The 14597-nt window shown below is 36.5% G+C and overlaps 1 protein-coding gene across 1 annotated transcript in view; it reads right to left on the bottom strand.

Moving 5' to 3' along the window:
* The window catches only part of Crybg3 (crystallin beta-gamma domain containing 3), an 86616-nt gene that overhangs the window by 1952 nt on the left and 70067 nt on the right, over positions 1 to 14597 (bottom strand). The window contains exons 16-21 of the mRNA XM_063224804.1: positions 12623 to 12732; positions 9763 to 9889; positions 7784 to 7923; positions 6053 to 6176; positions 1733 to 1891; positions 494 to 653 (exon numbers count right to left, since the gene is read on the bottom strand). Of these exons, the coding sequence (XP_063080874.1) occupies positions 494 to 653; positions 1733 to 1891; positions 6053 to 6176; positions 7784 to 7923; positions 9763 to 9889; positions 12623 to 12732 (820 nt within the window). The remainder of the gene's footprint in view (positions 1 to 493; positions 654 to 1732; positions 1892 to 6052; positions 6177 to 7783; positions 7924 to 9762; positions 9890 to 12622; positions 12733 to 14597) is intronic.

The raw sequence follows: 14597 nt of genomic DNA, 5'->3' as shown, positions 1-14597 counted from the left end.
CTGGCTGGATGTCAGATACTGTGTTTTTGTTTCTACACCAGCAGTGGTGTGACTATCCCAATTAAAGCAAAAGCCATGAATAATAATGGCCCTAACCTCTCCAAATTCAAAAACAAGAATAATGATACCTTCCATAAATCTTAACTGAAGGCTTTTAAGCAATGGCAATTCAAGGCAAAATAAAGTTATGGATGCTCCTTTCTGTGAAACAGACGACATTTTCATTTTATGGTTTATGATGCTTCTACTTAAGACTTATTCTCAAAGTTCATGAAAATTACAGTTACATATGAAAATTTTATAACTTTACTAATGAACAAAAATATGAACCCATATTTTGTTTGGTTTGTAAAATTGTACATCTTAACTTTTTCAAGCCTAATTAAAACTGCCTTCCCTTATATAAAATTAGAATGTCCCTACATAAAGAGGAGGACTGAAACTTAAATTGATATCCAGGAACACAAAACATTGTGTGTTATCTGAGGCTCACCTTTAACATCAAGGACAAGTTGATCACTGAGATAAGAGCTGATAGTTCCATTTTTATTCAGTTTCCATTTCTGCCTAAACTGTCCATGTTCAGTCCATAGGGCCACCTTAGCACCAGGAGTATCCCGACCGCCAATCACATCAAGACATGTATCACTGGCCTGTAAAGGTTAAAAAGTTAAAAAGCAATAGTGCCCTGTGCTTGCTAAAGTAAGTTGAATGAGTCCCTTTTCTTTCAGATGAGCAAATCATAGATATTAGATGTCTGTGTCTGAGCTAAAAAATATTTCAGGAAAGTCTTTATAGCTGAGGTGAGATGATATAGGGACCAAAAGTTACATGTTTAAATTAATTGAGGTACTGGGAATTGAACATAGGGCCTCTGCACTGTTATATCCCCAGCCCTTTATTTTTTAAGACAGGCTCTTATAAGTCACTTACTTGTCCAGGTTGGGCTCTAATTTGCAATTCCCCTGCCTCATCCTCTCAGAGTGCTAAGATTATAGGCATGCATCACTACATTCTACGTATACTCGTTAAAAGGACATGAACATTTGACAGCCGATTTTCAGTGAGAGTTTATTGAATTGAATTAACCATTAAGCATCTATTAGCTTAAGACAGATTATGTGGAGCTTAGTTTTTTAATAAAAATACCCCATGGTATGCTGAAGATACCCAGACAATAATTACTTTTAAAAACTTCATTTTTTGAAGTGTGAGAACTAAATTGGTTGATACACTAACTTTAATTTTTTTTAAAGCAGTACCTTATCTCCCATAGCATCAGAATAACAGAGGACACAGAGGAAAAAATCATACCTAAATCTCATTTTCTAAGCTTTTTCCAGTAATAGCTTCTTTCTTTTACATCTTGAAAATAAAAATGTTTTAACATTTCTAGAACACACCAACAGCTGATCTATCTGTTTTTCAAATGAGGAATGTCTCAAGCATGTTGCTCTAATTCAGATCCAGTGACTTACATCATTGGCTTAAAAAATTTTATTTAGACACATCTACCATATATGATAACCTTCAGTTTTTACTTAAAACTGAATCTTTTAGATCAAAGAATCATCTTAGTCCATTTTACTTAAATGCTTTAGTAGCATTCAAGTATTTTTATGACCATGCAATGACCTGTACCTAGGAAGTTTCATTGTTTTATTTATGCCAATTGATCTGGCAAGAATCCACTTTCCTAAACAAAAATATGAAATATCAAAAAGCAGAGTACCTTGGATTTAAAGAGTCCTCGACAGTAATGCCAGATCTGAGTATTCTTTCCATTATAGGGAGATATACACACTGAAGTTGCCCTTTTGTCTGCGACATTTCCAGTGACTGTCAGATACTCATCCTGGGCTCGGTTCTTTATTCTGATGTACACTGCAGGCTGCGACAGGACAAAGAGGCATGTACAAATAAACTTTTGAATGTGGAAGTAATCCTTCCAAAAAGAAAAGCTGAGTGGGGAAGTGAGAAGTAATGAGCTTATTTAGATAGTGCCACTCTTATTTCCTTTAGCTAATTTATGTATAACTATTTTCTGTTGATAAATCCTTAAGACAACTAAATGCAAAGATTTATTATATAGTCATACTTTCTAAGAAGTACCCTTTTGAAAAAGTAAAAGGTAATTGTTTCATTCACTAGAAGTCTGCATAGCAAGGGGATGGTGATGAAGCATTCAGGACATTCGTTTCATTCAGTAATGTGTCAGAGCTATGTTAAGATGGTGGGAACAAGGGCAAGATACCACCTACAAGGATCTTACAACAGCTTAGGAAAGACAAAAACAGTCATCAAACGTGCTTTCTTGAGCTATGTTTAAATGCAAAATGACTGGTATGGAAGGTATAGATAGCTGAGGGTCCTAGAAAATGTAATCTTTTTGTTTACCTAGGACCTTTCCATGCTTGAAGGGAAGAGACCACATATGCTCAATCACTACTTTATTCAAAAATCAAGTAACAAAGGACTTATCTCCTGGGCTTAGAATCTATAAAGGAAGTTTTAAAATATTAAGTGTGGAACTCATCACTAAGATAATAGCTAGTATTTACTGAGCCTTTCTATTTGACAGAATTAACAACCAGAACAACCCTTTCAGGAGATACAATTATGGACCTAGCTTTACAAATGAGGATAATATAGGTACTTGTTTGCACCAAAAGCCTTCCTCTTAAGTAGGAAGGCTAAGGCCTATGTAGAAACAAACTCCCCCCCCCCATTGCTGAGGCTTACATGCAAGGCCTCCCATGCACTAGGCAAGCACTATACCAATGAGTTATATCTCCAACTCAGTGCTAGTTACTTGAAAGACAAAGGGACTAAGACTGACTCAACCACTGGGCATGGTGGTGCACGCCTGTAATCCCAACACTTGAGAGGCAGAGGCAGGAGGATCGTTGCAAGTTCGAGACCAACCTGGGCTACAAAATGAGCCCAAGGCCAGCCTGAACTGCATAGTGAGACCCTGTCTCAAAAAGACTGATTCAACTGCTGGTAGTATAAAAAGAAAATAAGACAGGGCTCAATAGAAACCATTTCTTGAATGCCATGATGTAGGTCTATCTTCAGTGTAATAAAAACAGAACATTTCTTTGGCCAGTTGTTGGCACTGAAATTAGAATCTTGGCTAATAAAAGTAAGTTACTTAATAAGACCATATTTTCATCCTGAAACATTTAAGCACTGTGTACATACAACATAGTAGGGCTCACTATATTTTTGAAACATATGACACAACAACATAGACCAGTTGGATTTTTGGTAAATTGTTACAATCTTTAGCATCCCTAATAAACTAAACATTCTGAACACTTAAATGAGCAAACGGGAAGACAAATTATTTGGTCATTTAAAGCTGGTGAGCAAGGCCTCTACTGGCAAAACTACTTCCACATTTGTAAAACAACCCATAATGAACCTAAAAATTGGTAATTCAGCTTGGTCTCCCACTACAACTATTACTAATTCTTGCTTCAGTATATCTTTATTATAATTTCACTACCTTGTACACATAAGAAAACAGGTATGACCTTCACAGATGACAGAATTCCAATTACTTTAGGACTAAACATCACAGTTTTAATCAATTAAATCAAGCAGGGTACTAATTACCCTTATTACACATTTGTAGTCTTGACTCCACTGTAATTATACTTAAAAACACAGATATGCATTACAAGTACCTTGGTGACTTCTTAATTCCCAGCCTCAAAGAGGATTATTTTAATTACTGCTGAGTTTCTAAACAAGAGTATGAACTAAAACAGTACTAATATGCTTACATAAAAAGTTAAATGTATGTAACCCACAAATTATTATTTTAGGAACTCAAATTCCTGCTGGGTGCAAAAGCTTTGGGCCAGGTGGACAACAGGGAAATAACCTTTTAAAAATTTTTGAAATTAAAATGTTTAATCAGTAGGAATCAGTGCCTAAAATGCAATGCAAGTATATCATTTCTACTGTCAGAAAAGTTCCTTGTAAAATTACAGGCTAGTCTCATCATTCTTTATCTCAGGGTCCTGAACAGTGGGGAGGGGCTCCCTTGCGTAGTAGGGAGCCACCACTCAAAACTGAGAAAGACGGATCTGGTAGTGCAGTTCACTTGAGGCCTAGGCCTGGGGCAGGGCAGGGAGACACAGGAAAATGTTTAGTGTTAAGCTTGGCTACTAAAGTTTTTGAAACAGGATTAAATGATTATGTAGTTGGTGAAAGCTACTTCTACCTTGCTTTTCCGTATGCCTTTTCAGTGGGTTACTCATCATCCCATGCGTTGACAACAAGATGGACAGGTGAGGAGATCCTCAACTGCACACTTTGTGCCAGGAAAGTCACTTGTGTTTTGGGGTACTTCAGTAGCGCACCACTGAGTCTCCTCAGGGGACATCATGAATAATACCCTTCAGGAAAAATGTACTGGCATAGTAGCATGAGTAAGGTTGTGGGAGAGCCTCTGCATACATTAATTCACACAATGAGATGTAAACAGTGGTCACTGTTTCACCAATAAGAAACTGAAGGTGCCAAGAAAAGTGATTCGCCAAAATTACACAGCTTGCAAATGGCAGAGCCAAGATCTGAACCAAGAGATACAAGGGTGGTGAGAGTGAGCATTGTGCATGTGTGTCTGTGTGTGAAGGAGACAGCAAGAGAAGACCATAAGACATCTGTGCCTCAGCACATACAGCCACTGTGCTACACTTTCCTGGAATAAATGGTGGCAACCTGTAAATGCTGATCTTATTTTGGATGACAGTAAATCATGTTGCTTAAGACCACAGATTTTAGAACAAGGGATATAGGTTAAAATCTTGAGTCTAATACATGGGTTATCTGTGCTTTTCCTCTCTGTGTCTTACTTTTAGGACAAACGGGAATAATAATTCCTATTCAAAGGACTTCTGTCAAAATCCAGTGAGAAAGTATTTCTAAAGAGATTAAGTGGCACATCTACCAAGCATCATACTTGACAGACTTGCTTGGATTTTCTGTCTCCTATGAAACTATCTCACCAGGTCTACACAGACTGGTACTTTACTTTTTTGACCCAGATACGGCCTATAGCTTTTTGACAATCATATACTATTTTGCATTTTGTGTTACAGCTTTGATTTGAACATGTTTACCCAACAAAAATATAAGCTCTAATTAGGCAAAAATCATACCTACCCTTCTATCTTCCATTACACATTTCATGGCAACAAATATTTATTCATTCATTTTAACATTAATTCCTTAAACAATCCCTGAGTTCCTACAAAGTGCCAGACATTGTGACTGGTACTAGGGACAGAGCAGTAAGCAAAATATGCACAATTATTGCACCTGATGACCTTTTCAACAGACCTAGAGCAATTCCAGCCAGTGGTTCTTTCATAGTTCTAATGTAGTGTGCTGCAGAAAAAGGACCAAGTCTTCTCTGGTACCATTTAGACTGAGAGAGAGGATAGAAGGTATCGGTTAGGACCTGACACATTGAATTCAGAAGGATGACTAGCCAAGCAAAGAATGACAAAGAACGTTCTACGCAGGGCACAGCCTTGTTGACAGCATTCTGCACTTGGGCACACGTGACACAGCCATGTTGGTGAGGAGACAGGTGGGAAGAAGTTGGAGAAGCAGGGGGAGTCTTACTACACAGGCCAACTGATTGTGAGGACTGTATCCTAAGTGCAGCGGGAAGATTTTAACAGAAGATTTACAGCAGTAAATGTGCAATAAATATTATTTTAATTAAACTGCCAGGATCCAACTTTATTATATAAGTAGGTAAAAAATCTAAATGCTAAGAAAGTAAAACTAACAGAGTATCAAAGTCCAGTCTTGTTTCCACTGTTTGCCACACAGTGTACAATGTTATTTTTCCATGAAAAGTGAACTTGGTAAATAAAACTGGTCCCAGGGCTAAAATCCCTGCCTATTTACTCACCTCCTCTTACATAAATGGCAAACTAAATTAAGTGGACAATATTCAGATTTGGCTTACGACCTTTTTACAAGACAAATGAAGATATTCTGGATCTTAAGTGTCTCACTTCCTTACCTGCTTCATGGGACGAAGAGAACCAATTGTTTTCCAGCCACTGAATGCTGTCCAATTTGGGATCTCATTAGGCTCAAGTAAGATTTGTCTTCCCAAGAAATTGGATCCTTCATAAGCTATCCATCTGCAAGAAAGCAGCAGGGAAAGTGAATACAGAAGATCTCTAAAAGTGCCCTGTATTTTCAGTTTATTCTTTTACAACTTCTAGTTTGTAATTTTTAAAAGTTGCATACTTTTTCTAACAAAAAAGCAGGGTTTAGATCTGCCTACACAAATATCATCCATCAGATGCACACAAAGGCAGACCTGGCCACGGACAGGCTCAATGGCCTCTCCATCCGCACAAATTCTTTAAATGGGCAGAGAAGTTTCCATTATAAAACCTAGGCAAGATTTTAAGTTACTGTACCTAATTATATCTTGATTGTAATGAGTTCCACAAGTGGAAAAGTATAGGATGGTGCATTAAAGCATGGTTCTCATTACCTTCACAGATCAAAGATACAACATACCAAAGGGTTTTTAAGAAAATACAACTTGTCGCTATGATAGTTGGCTATGCATTAAATGGTATCCTGTAAGCTTGTAGCTTAGGAAAATCTTTATAGACAGACTTCAGTATTCTTGAATCTGTTTACCAATTCGCTTACATAGAAATGAGTCAGATAGATGATAACCCAAAGATAATACAAATATCTGATTTAAAATTGCATCAGTATTTCTGAAAAGAGTAAAAGTAAGGGGAGAAATTTTCATTTGTAAGTCAAATACAAATTTCACTCCACAATGTAGAGAAAATGTATGAGTGCTGTGAAAATCCTGTAACACAGGGATGTGAAATTCACTTCAAATGTACTTAATCACTAAATAGAATCTTATGCTTAAGAGTAAATCAGCTTATTTTAATAAATACCATCCATGTGAAATGATGTGCAGAACAAAATTTAAATTATTATGCACGTATTTAAAAAGCCATTAATGTAACAGCTGACTCTTCATATTATCTTTCTTATTGCCGATTGTCACATATTTAAAGAACTATCAATAATTTATAAAAATAAAAACAGCCATTTTTATATTAACCACTGTAAGCTATGTGTGTGGTTTTGAGTTTTGGTCACAAAGCGCCAGCAGCACAAGGGTGGATGTAAGCGAATATATACAGCAAACAATTTAGAAATGGCCTGAGAGGCAGAGACAGCTCCCACCTTAGGGCTGCTTGCAGACCTCTCACCGTTTCTGTTATAAATAATCATATGCAATGTCAATACTAATTTCTATATTAATAATTTCAATTTTTTTCCCTAAAGGCAGCTTCCCAAATTGCGGAAGTACAGACCCTGTGCAGTCTGGATCCACTCTGATCACTAAATGAACAAACACTGGTAGGCAGGCTAGGTCAGCCACTCCTTGCCATAATACAGTGAGTACACAGGAGAAAACTGCTAATCAACATGCTGTCAAAGTACAACCAAATAGTCTTTCAAACCTTCACCATTTAAATTCCTGGTTTAACAAAATTTCTCCTAAAAGAAATCTGGCTGACCTACTCTGACATGTTCTGATGAGGTGGAAGCCCCTCTTTTCCCAGGCCACTGCTGCTACTCCATAATGGAAACTGTTTAGTTTTATCTTATTTAAACTACTGTCACTACACTGAAAGATGAAAGGAGTAAGAACACGATCAGATTAAGAAAATGCAATGGGGAAATGCACTTCCTTTGTACTTACAGTCCACTTTTCACCCATACAGACTGGGTATAAAAATGCAGGTCCTTGTTCAAAACAGAGTTTACAGCCTCCTCAAGATGTAACTCTCTTCCTTCACAATGTTCTAGAGCAAAGAGGCTGATAGAAGGCTCTTCAAAAACCTAATAGCCAAAAAAGAAAAAGTATCACCTAGAGTTAGCCATCCTTTAGTGACATTACAATTGGAACTCAGGGTGTCCTGCATCCATCAGGTTCTCGAGTACATTTACTGTTTTACCTTCTAAACATGTTGTCAAAACTACACTGGAGAGATTAGATTCTATTAATAATTTGGGTTCATTTTGCAACTTGAAGTTACCAAGAAAGTAATCTTCATCTTATAATGAAAATAAAAAGAGACACCTGGTCCCAAATTACATATTAAGGTCTTGTGGTGCCACAATGGTGACCATATACTGGTGCTTCCGGCTGGCAACAGAATAAACATAGAAAAAAATGGCACCCTTGTTTCCCAGAATATCAAAGCAGTTGCATGCAATACAAGACCTCATAGTTCTAATGCTCTTATATTTCTAGGAAGGAGATTAAAAAGCATACTTAATTTTAAAAACAACTAGGATGCACAGAGACTGGGGTAATTTCTCCATTAAAATTAAGTATTACATCAACTCATCATGCCCGACAAGAATAGAATTAATATTGTTCTTCTTCATTCGTTAGTATATGCAAAGCACTAAGAGATTTCTGGGGGAGAAGAAATCAAAACAAGGCGACATCCTTGCATTGAGCATTAGAAAACTATTAGCTAAATTAGGACTACACAGATACTGTATTGTAATCCAAAGTACAAAAATATATCCTGTGAGAGTACTTAGTAAAAGGCTTGATTATATTTAGCATCAGGAAAGAGGAATCAAGGGGGCTGTATGTATGTGATGGTGTGTGAACTCAGTCTCAAAGGATGCAGTGTATCTGAAGGGTAAGAGAAAAGAGGAAGGCACTCCACAAAGCAAGCGAGAAAGAGATGAATTGAGCGTGGTAGCACAGTGACATATAGAATTAGTTAGCTAGCAGAGAGGCCAGCCAGAGACAAACGCTTCCAGTGTTTTGTCCTGTTCACTGAGCTGCCTTCTTTCCCCACCACCAGTCTGACAGGGCAGAGACAGGTTTATTGCTAACGGGGTGTCTTTAAAGACTTTTCAAGTGAGGACTAAGATTGGGCTGAAGTATCTATAACTTGATACGTAGAAGCAGCAAAGTACCAGCAGGGAATATAGACAGTCAAATAACAGTAAGTAAACATCAAAAACAATTGGCTCATACAAGAGACCAGTAAAACATAGTTGCATCAGACAGAAATGGCTTGTGAAAGAATTATTCCTTGTATCAGTGTTTGGAATAGTGAAAACTAGCAAGCCATTTACCTGCTCTTGAAGAGAAAATTGGTTAAATAAATTATGGTACATTCACAGGAATCTTACGTAGCTGTAAGAATGAAGATCTCTTCATGGAATGATTGCTAAGATAGGTTCTTCAGCAGCAAATACAAAGTAAGGAATGGTGTAAAACAGCATATTTCATACGCTCCCATTTATAGAAAAGACAGGAAAGGAGAGAAGGGGGAGAAACTGTAAGAAAATACCAATTGTGTCTTGTTTGGATTTCACGAACAGACTTTAATTTTATAATCAATAAGTCAATTATTTGATATTTCCCCTTGTAATGTTTCTTTCAAGTCTTCCATCCTTTATTGAGGGAGTTGATCCCTCCACATACATTACTTCATTTAGTTCTTATAAGAATCCTTTGGGGCAGGTATTACTATTTTTCCTGAACAGGTGGTGAGGCTGAAGTTCACAAAGATGACCCAGTTTGACTAAGGCTGCATAGCTGGGAAGTAGTAGAACTAGGCTCACATCCAAGTCTTTCAAGCACTCTAGGTACTTACACATCTAAACTGGACAAGGAAGAGGGTCTTGCAATTACAGCAAAGTACTTACATAGTCAATAGGCTTAAGGGATGTAACTCTAGATGTTGGGCAGCCACAAGAAGTAAGGTCAGCATAGAGGCCTTCTTCTAAAACACACTGATTACAGAACATGTCCTCTTGGTAACAGAGGAGCCAGCTGTAAAACAAGCAGAAATCCAGTGAAATTACAGTCAGCTGGCAATGAGGGCTCTTCATCATGCTGTACAAACCAGGCGCTGATCAGCAGCAGTTAATAAAATAACCACCATTATCATTTATTGACTGCTTACATATTAGAACTTCAAATGTATGATTTCATTAATGTCAAAAGTTCTATAATTTAAAAACATATCCTCAGTTTTATAGGCAACAAAACTAAAGATCAGAAAGTTTTGGTGATCTGTCCAAGATTCTCCCACCTATTAAAAGATGGGGCTAAGATTTGAAATAAAAAGATATCTGCTTTGTGCTAAAGACATGCTTTCATTTAGTGCCTTCCTATGCAACATCATGGAATCAAACTATGGGGATGATTAAGTATATGAAAAAATTAGAAGTTCTTTTGGTAAAAATTAAACTTTTTATTTATTCATTCAATGATCTTTTAATGATTCAGCCTAGATGGGTATAGGAGCTAGACTTCTACAAACCTACAAGGAATATGTAAAGGAGCTAGACTTCTACAAACCTACAAGGAATATGTATCACCACACATGAGATAGTTAACAGATTTTTTTTTCCAGTACCAGGGATTGAACTTGAAACCCCATGCTTACAGGTAGGCACTTATATCTCTGAGCTAAATCCCCAGCCCCTACTAACAAAAATTTAAAAAAAAAAAATCCTTTGGTAAGTAATCTTCATTACAACACTCACAAAGCCCAGTTAATAAGACATTCTCTTTTGAAAAGGGTCCCAAGGAAAAATTAATTTCTATTACTAATTTAGTTTTGGTGGGTTTCAGTTTCAGCTCTATATTTTAAGATCAGTAGAACTGTACTATATATCAGCCAGGTTAACTTTGAATTACCATAGAAATGCCCTCTGGCATAATTTACTGTCATATTTTCTACATAAGAAGAATTTTTCAGCTAGCATTTATCAAGAGTTTTCAATTCCTTAGATACAGGGCCATGTCTTTCATGTGCATTATTTTATTTAGTTGTCAAAAATCATTTGAGACAGGTACCTATCATCTTTCCTCTAGAGATGAGGAACCAGACAGGTGACCCAACTTGCTGAAGATTCCACAGCTGGGCAGTGGTAGAAATGGGCTCAGATACAGGTCTCTCAAATGCTCCAACTACTTACACAACTTTCATGGTCCTTAAATTCTTTACTAAAGCTATAGTTGTAGATTTCCTAGATAATAAAAGATTTTCTTCCAGAAAACCCCCAATAATTCTGTTTATCAGAAAATATATCTTACAAAATATTTTATTTTAATGAAGAAACTCAAAGCCAAATAATAGTACAGAAATTACTATGGGTCATCAGTACATATTTTACTTTTTTTTCTAAGGAGGTATAGATAGTCTATTTAATTTATAATGCTTTATTTTATATGTTTTAATCTGTGAAACTCATACTCTGGAAGTATTAAGAGAGTAGTAAATACAAAGATCAAATCAGAAGAGCTATAGGAAATAAATGACTGCTTAAGTTAGGTTGAATCAAAGTGAACAAAGGGAATGGTTTATATTAAAATTTAAAGGATATATTTGGATTAAGCAGGGGACACAAATGAATATATCTGCAGGTGGCCAGGCAGGTAATGCAAATGAGTACTTTAACAGGTGAGGGAAAAAAAATGGGATTGATAGTGGCTGTGTCACTCATTTGATAATAAACAATTATTGCTGAAATTGAAATCTTTCTCACTGGAAAACAGATTTGTGAAATAATATATCCAAAACCTAAATCTTGATATGAAAAACATTCTAACATAGCGTGTAACCTGACCAAATAACATCTGCTGGTTAGGTTTACCACAGAACTACAATCTCTGATATAGATCAGGGTTAGCACCCTAAAGCCCCAATGCCTACTTTCATAGCGTCCACCACATTAGCTTGGTTCACATATTTTTAAATTGTTTTAAAAATTAAAAAGAAGACTATTTCATGACATTTACATATTAGATGTAATTCCAATTCCTATATGTGAAAGTAAAATTTCACTGAGACAGAGCCATGCCTATGCATTTATATTGTCTGTGGCTGCTTCCCTGCTTTGACCACAGTATTAAAAGCAGCAGAAGAGAATCCATTCAACCAACAGTAGGAAACACTCACTATCTGCATCTTTACAGAAAAAGTTCGCCAACTTCTGATACAGGAAGTAAGGAGAAAAAGGAATGGCTGAGTACATGATGAAGGAAGGATTGGGAGAGTAAAAGGACACAAGAAAGAATGGAGAGGAAAAAGGAAAAGATGATAAAGCCTAGAAAACCAGGAGCTGAACGTAGCTTTCTGGTACCAGGGAGTGAGTGGGGGAATTAAAAGCAGATTAGTAAAAATATGAAACTGGATTTTGGGACAAAATAATTGGACTCTGACTCGTCTGTGGTAAATACTCAAAGTTAAGTGGACAGTGAAGCTGGAAGTCATTGAGAGACTCTAAAGTTCCTTCAGTGAAAACCAGGAGCTCTTGGTCTCTACCGCTTCAAGAAACAAGAAAGGAAAACTGACTTACTCAAGATATTTTGAAGGACAAATAAAAAGATTCTAATAGGGTATAAGGCAGATATTTGAAACACTGAGATACCACTGAACTATGTACTTAAAAATGTAAGATGGTAAATTTGGTGCTATGTATATTAAATAAAAAAGTATATTTCATCTCTTACAATCACATACAGCAAAATGTAATACTGAGAAAGTATACTCACCAACCCCGAAGAACTTTAAAAGAACATGGCATGAATGAAGTCAAATCATAAATTTCTTTTGTATAATCTATGCATTCACCTTGGAACCCTGGTTTACTGAATGCTTTCAGCTACAAGAATAACAACATAATAATAATTAATAGAAAATAACTAATACTGTCACAAGTAAATAAAACTTTAATTTCATATATCTATAAAAATTCACAAAGATATCAGACATGTTTTCATCTATTATTAATGAATTTGTTAAAACAGTAACATTCTCCCTAAAGACACAAATGCCTGGAAAATAATTCTACCTGTTTTAGTAAGTCAGAATTCCTCCACTAAAATTTGTTTTCTATTGTATCATACAGTATTATCCTCTATGGTGAGATCAATACACAAAATAAGCAGCAAACACAAAAGAAAGTTGGCATGCTCTTCTTTCTCCAAGTCTTTTTGATCCACAGTTAATAGAGAATAAAGAATATGAGTGTAGGAGGAGACGGTAGACATTTGTGTCAGGTATTTCAGTTTACAAGATTTGACTTTTCTGATAAGACTACTTTAAATGGGCATCTTACAGCTATTTACCATTACACTTTCTACTTTAGTCTTTTGGTTTTCAAGAAAAATCGATGAAATCTTGAAACAGTTCACTTTACAACACAGAAATAATAATCTGCAACTCTGGTGGCTTTAGATCAAAATTTTAAAAAAATTAATGATCCCATAAATATTTCATAACACACTGGAGACCTGAAATAGCACAGCCCACAGGGGCACCCTACACTGACAGGCCTGCAAGCAGGCACCAGCGAGTGATCCACAGCAGCACCTCTTCTGCTTGTGCTGACAAGATCAGAGCTTCCCCAAGCAGAGCAGCAGCTGTTTACCTCGGCCACCTTCCTAAGGGTCTTCTTACACAAATTGTTTCTTGGGTCTAATTTTGCTCTGACTTCGCTTGGTCTGATATCAAAACCAACCCAAACAAGGGAAATAAAAGAACCGCCCCCGCCCCCAAACCAGCTGTGGCCTGAACAACACTGACTTCCTGTTGTGAAACCACATAATTGGTATTTGAAGCATTTAAGCCAAGGGGATTTCTCACATTAAGAAGATAAGATTTAAAAGCTTCTGCAGGGTCCTTCTGGAAGACATACAGGATTGGGAAAAAACGGCCCAAAACTTACCTTTTGTTTATCTTAATGTAAGGTTTACATTACTGCTTTTTATCTCCAAATATACAGAGAAATATCTCTCAGTGCAAACACTATCTAAATACACAGTAAAAACTAGAAAAACATAGGAATAGAGACTACCTGACTCACTACTAGTCCGTTGACTTAATTTTATATAGTGGTACCTCTGGTCAGTTTGGTTGCAACAAGAACTGTGGAATGAATTCTGTAACCAGAATCCTGGAAAGAAGTTGTGAACAGAGGCACCACTGTACTGCTAAGTTTAAGACTTATGAAGTCATGAAATATTCTTAAAGATTACTAACAGTGTAAATTAAGCATATCTCCGGTGGTACTACCTAATTTTAACCTTTAACATGACTCAGAATAAAACAACTACCATAATGATATTCTGAAGATGGAATAAAACCCAACACTGTGCTCACTTTGATAGCACTTACATTAGATAAATTAAATTCTGAGAAAAATAAGCTAGATAAATCACTGTGGCGGTTTCCTTTTCAGTTTAATAGAGAATAAATGTACAAAATAACTCGCACTAGGTTGCTTACAACCTAGGCAAACATCCTGATGAACAAAAGATACCCCTCCCCTCTGTGTCAGGTGGGCATATCTCAATCCCATATCCCCGCCCAAACACAGGCGTATGGAAACAAAAGCAAAAATGACAAAACCAGGCTTTCACTGAATGACAGGTGGCCTTTTATATGTATTGTGGTATTTCCTCTTCAGAAATACCCTGTAAGGCTAAAATTATTATCATTTTGACGAAGATTTTTACAGAAATGCTT

The sequence above is a fragment of the Cavia porcellus genome, unplaced genomic scaffold (assembly GCF_034190915.1).
Source record: "Cavia porcellus strain 051 isolate PalLab524CR breed Dunkin Hartley unplaced genomic scaffold, mCavPor4.1 scaffold_15, whole genome shotgun sequence".
In the NCBI taxonomy this organism is placed as follows: Eukaryota; Metazoa; Chordata; class Mammalia; order Rodentia; family Caviidae; genus Cavia; species Cavia porcellus.
Note: the sequence above shows the minus strand (reverse complement) of the source record. Positions and strands in the feature narration are given on the sequence as shown.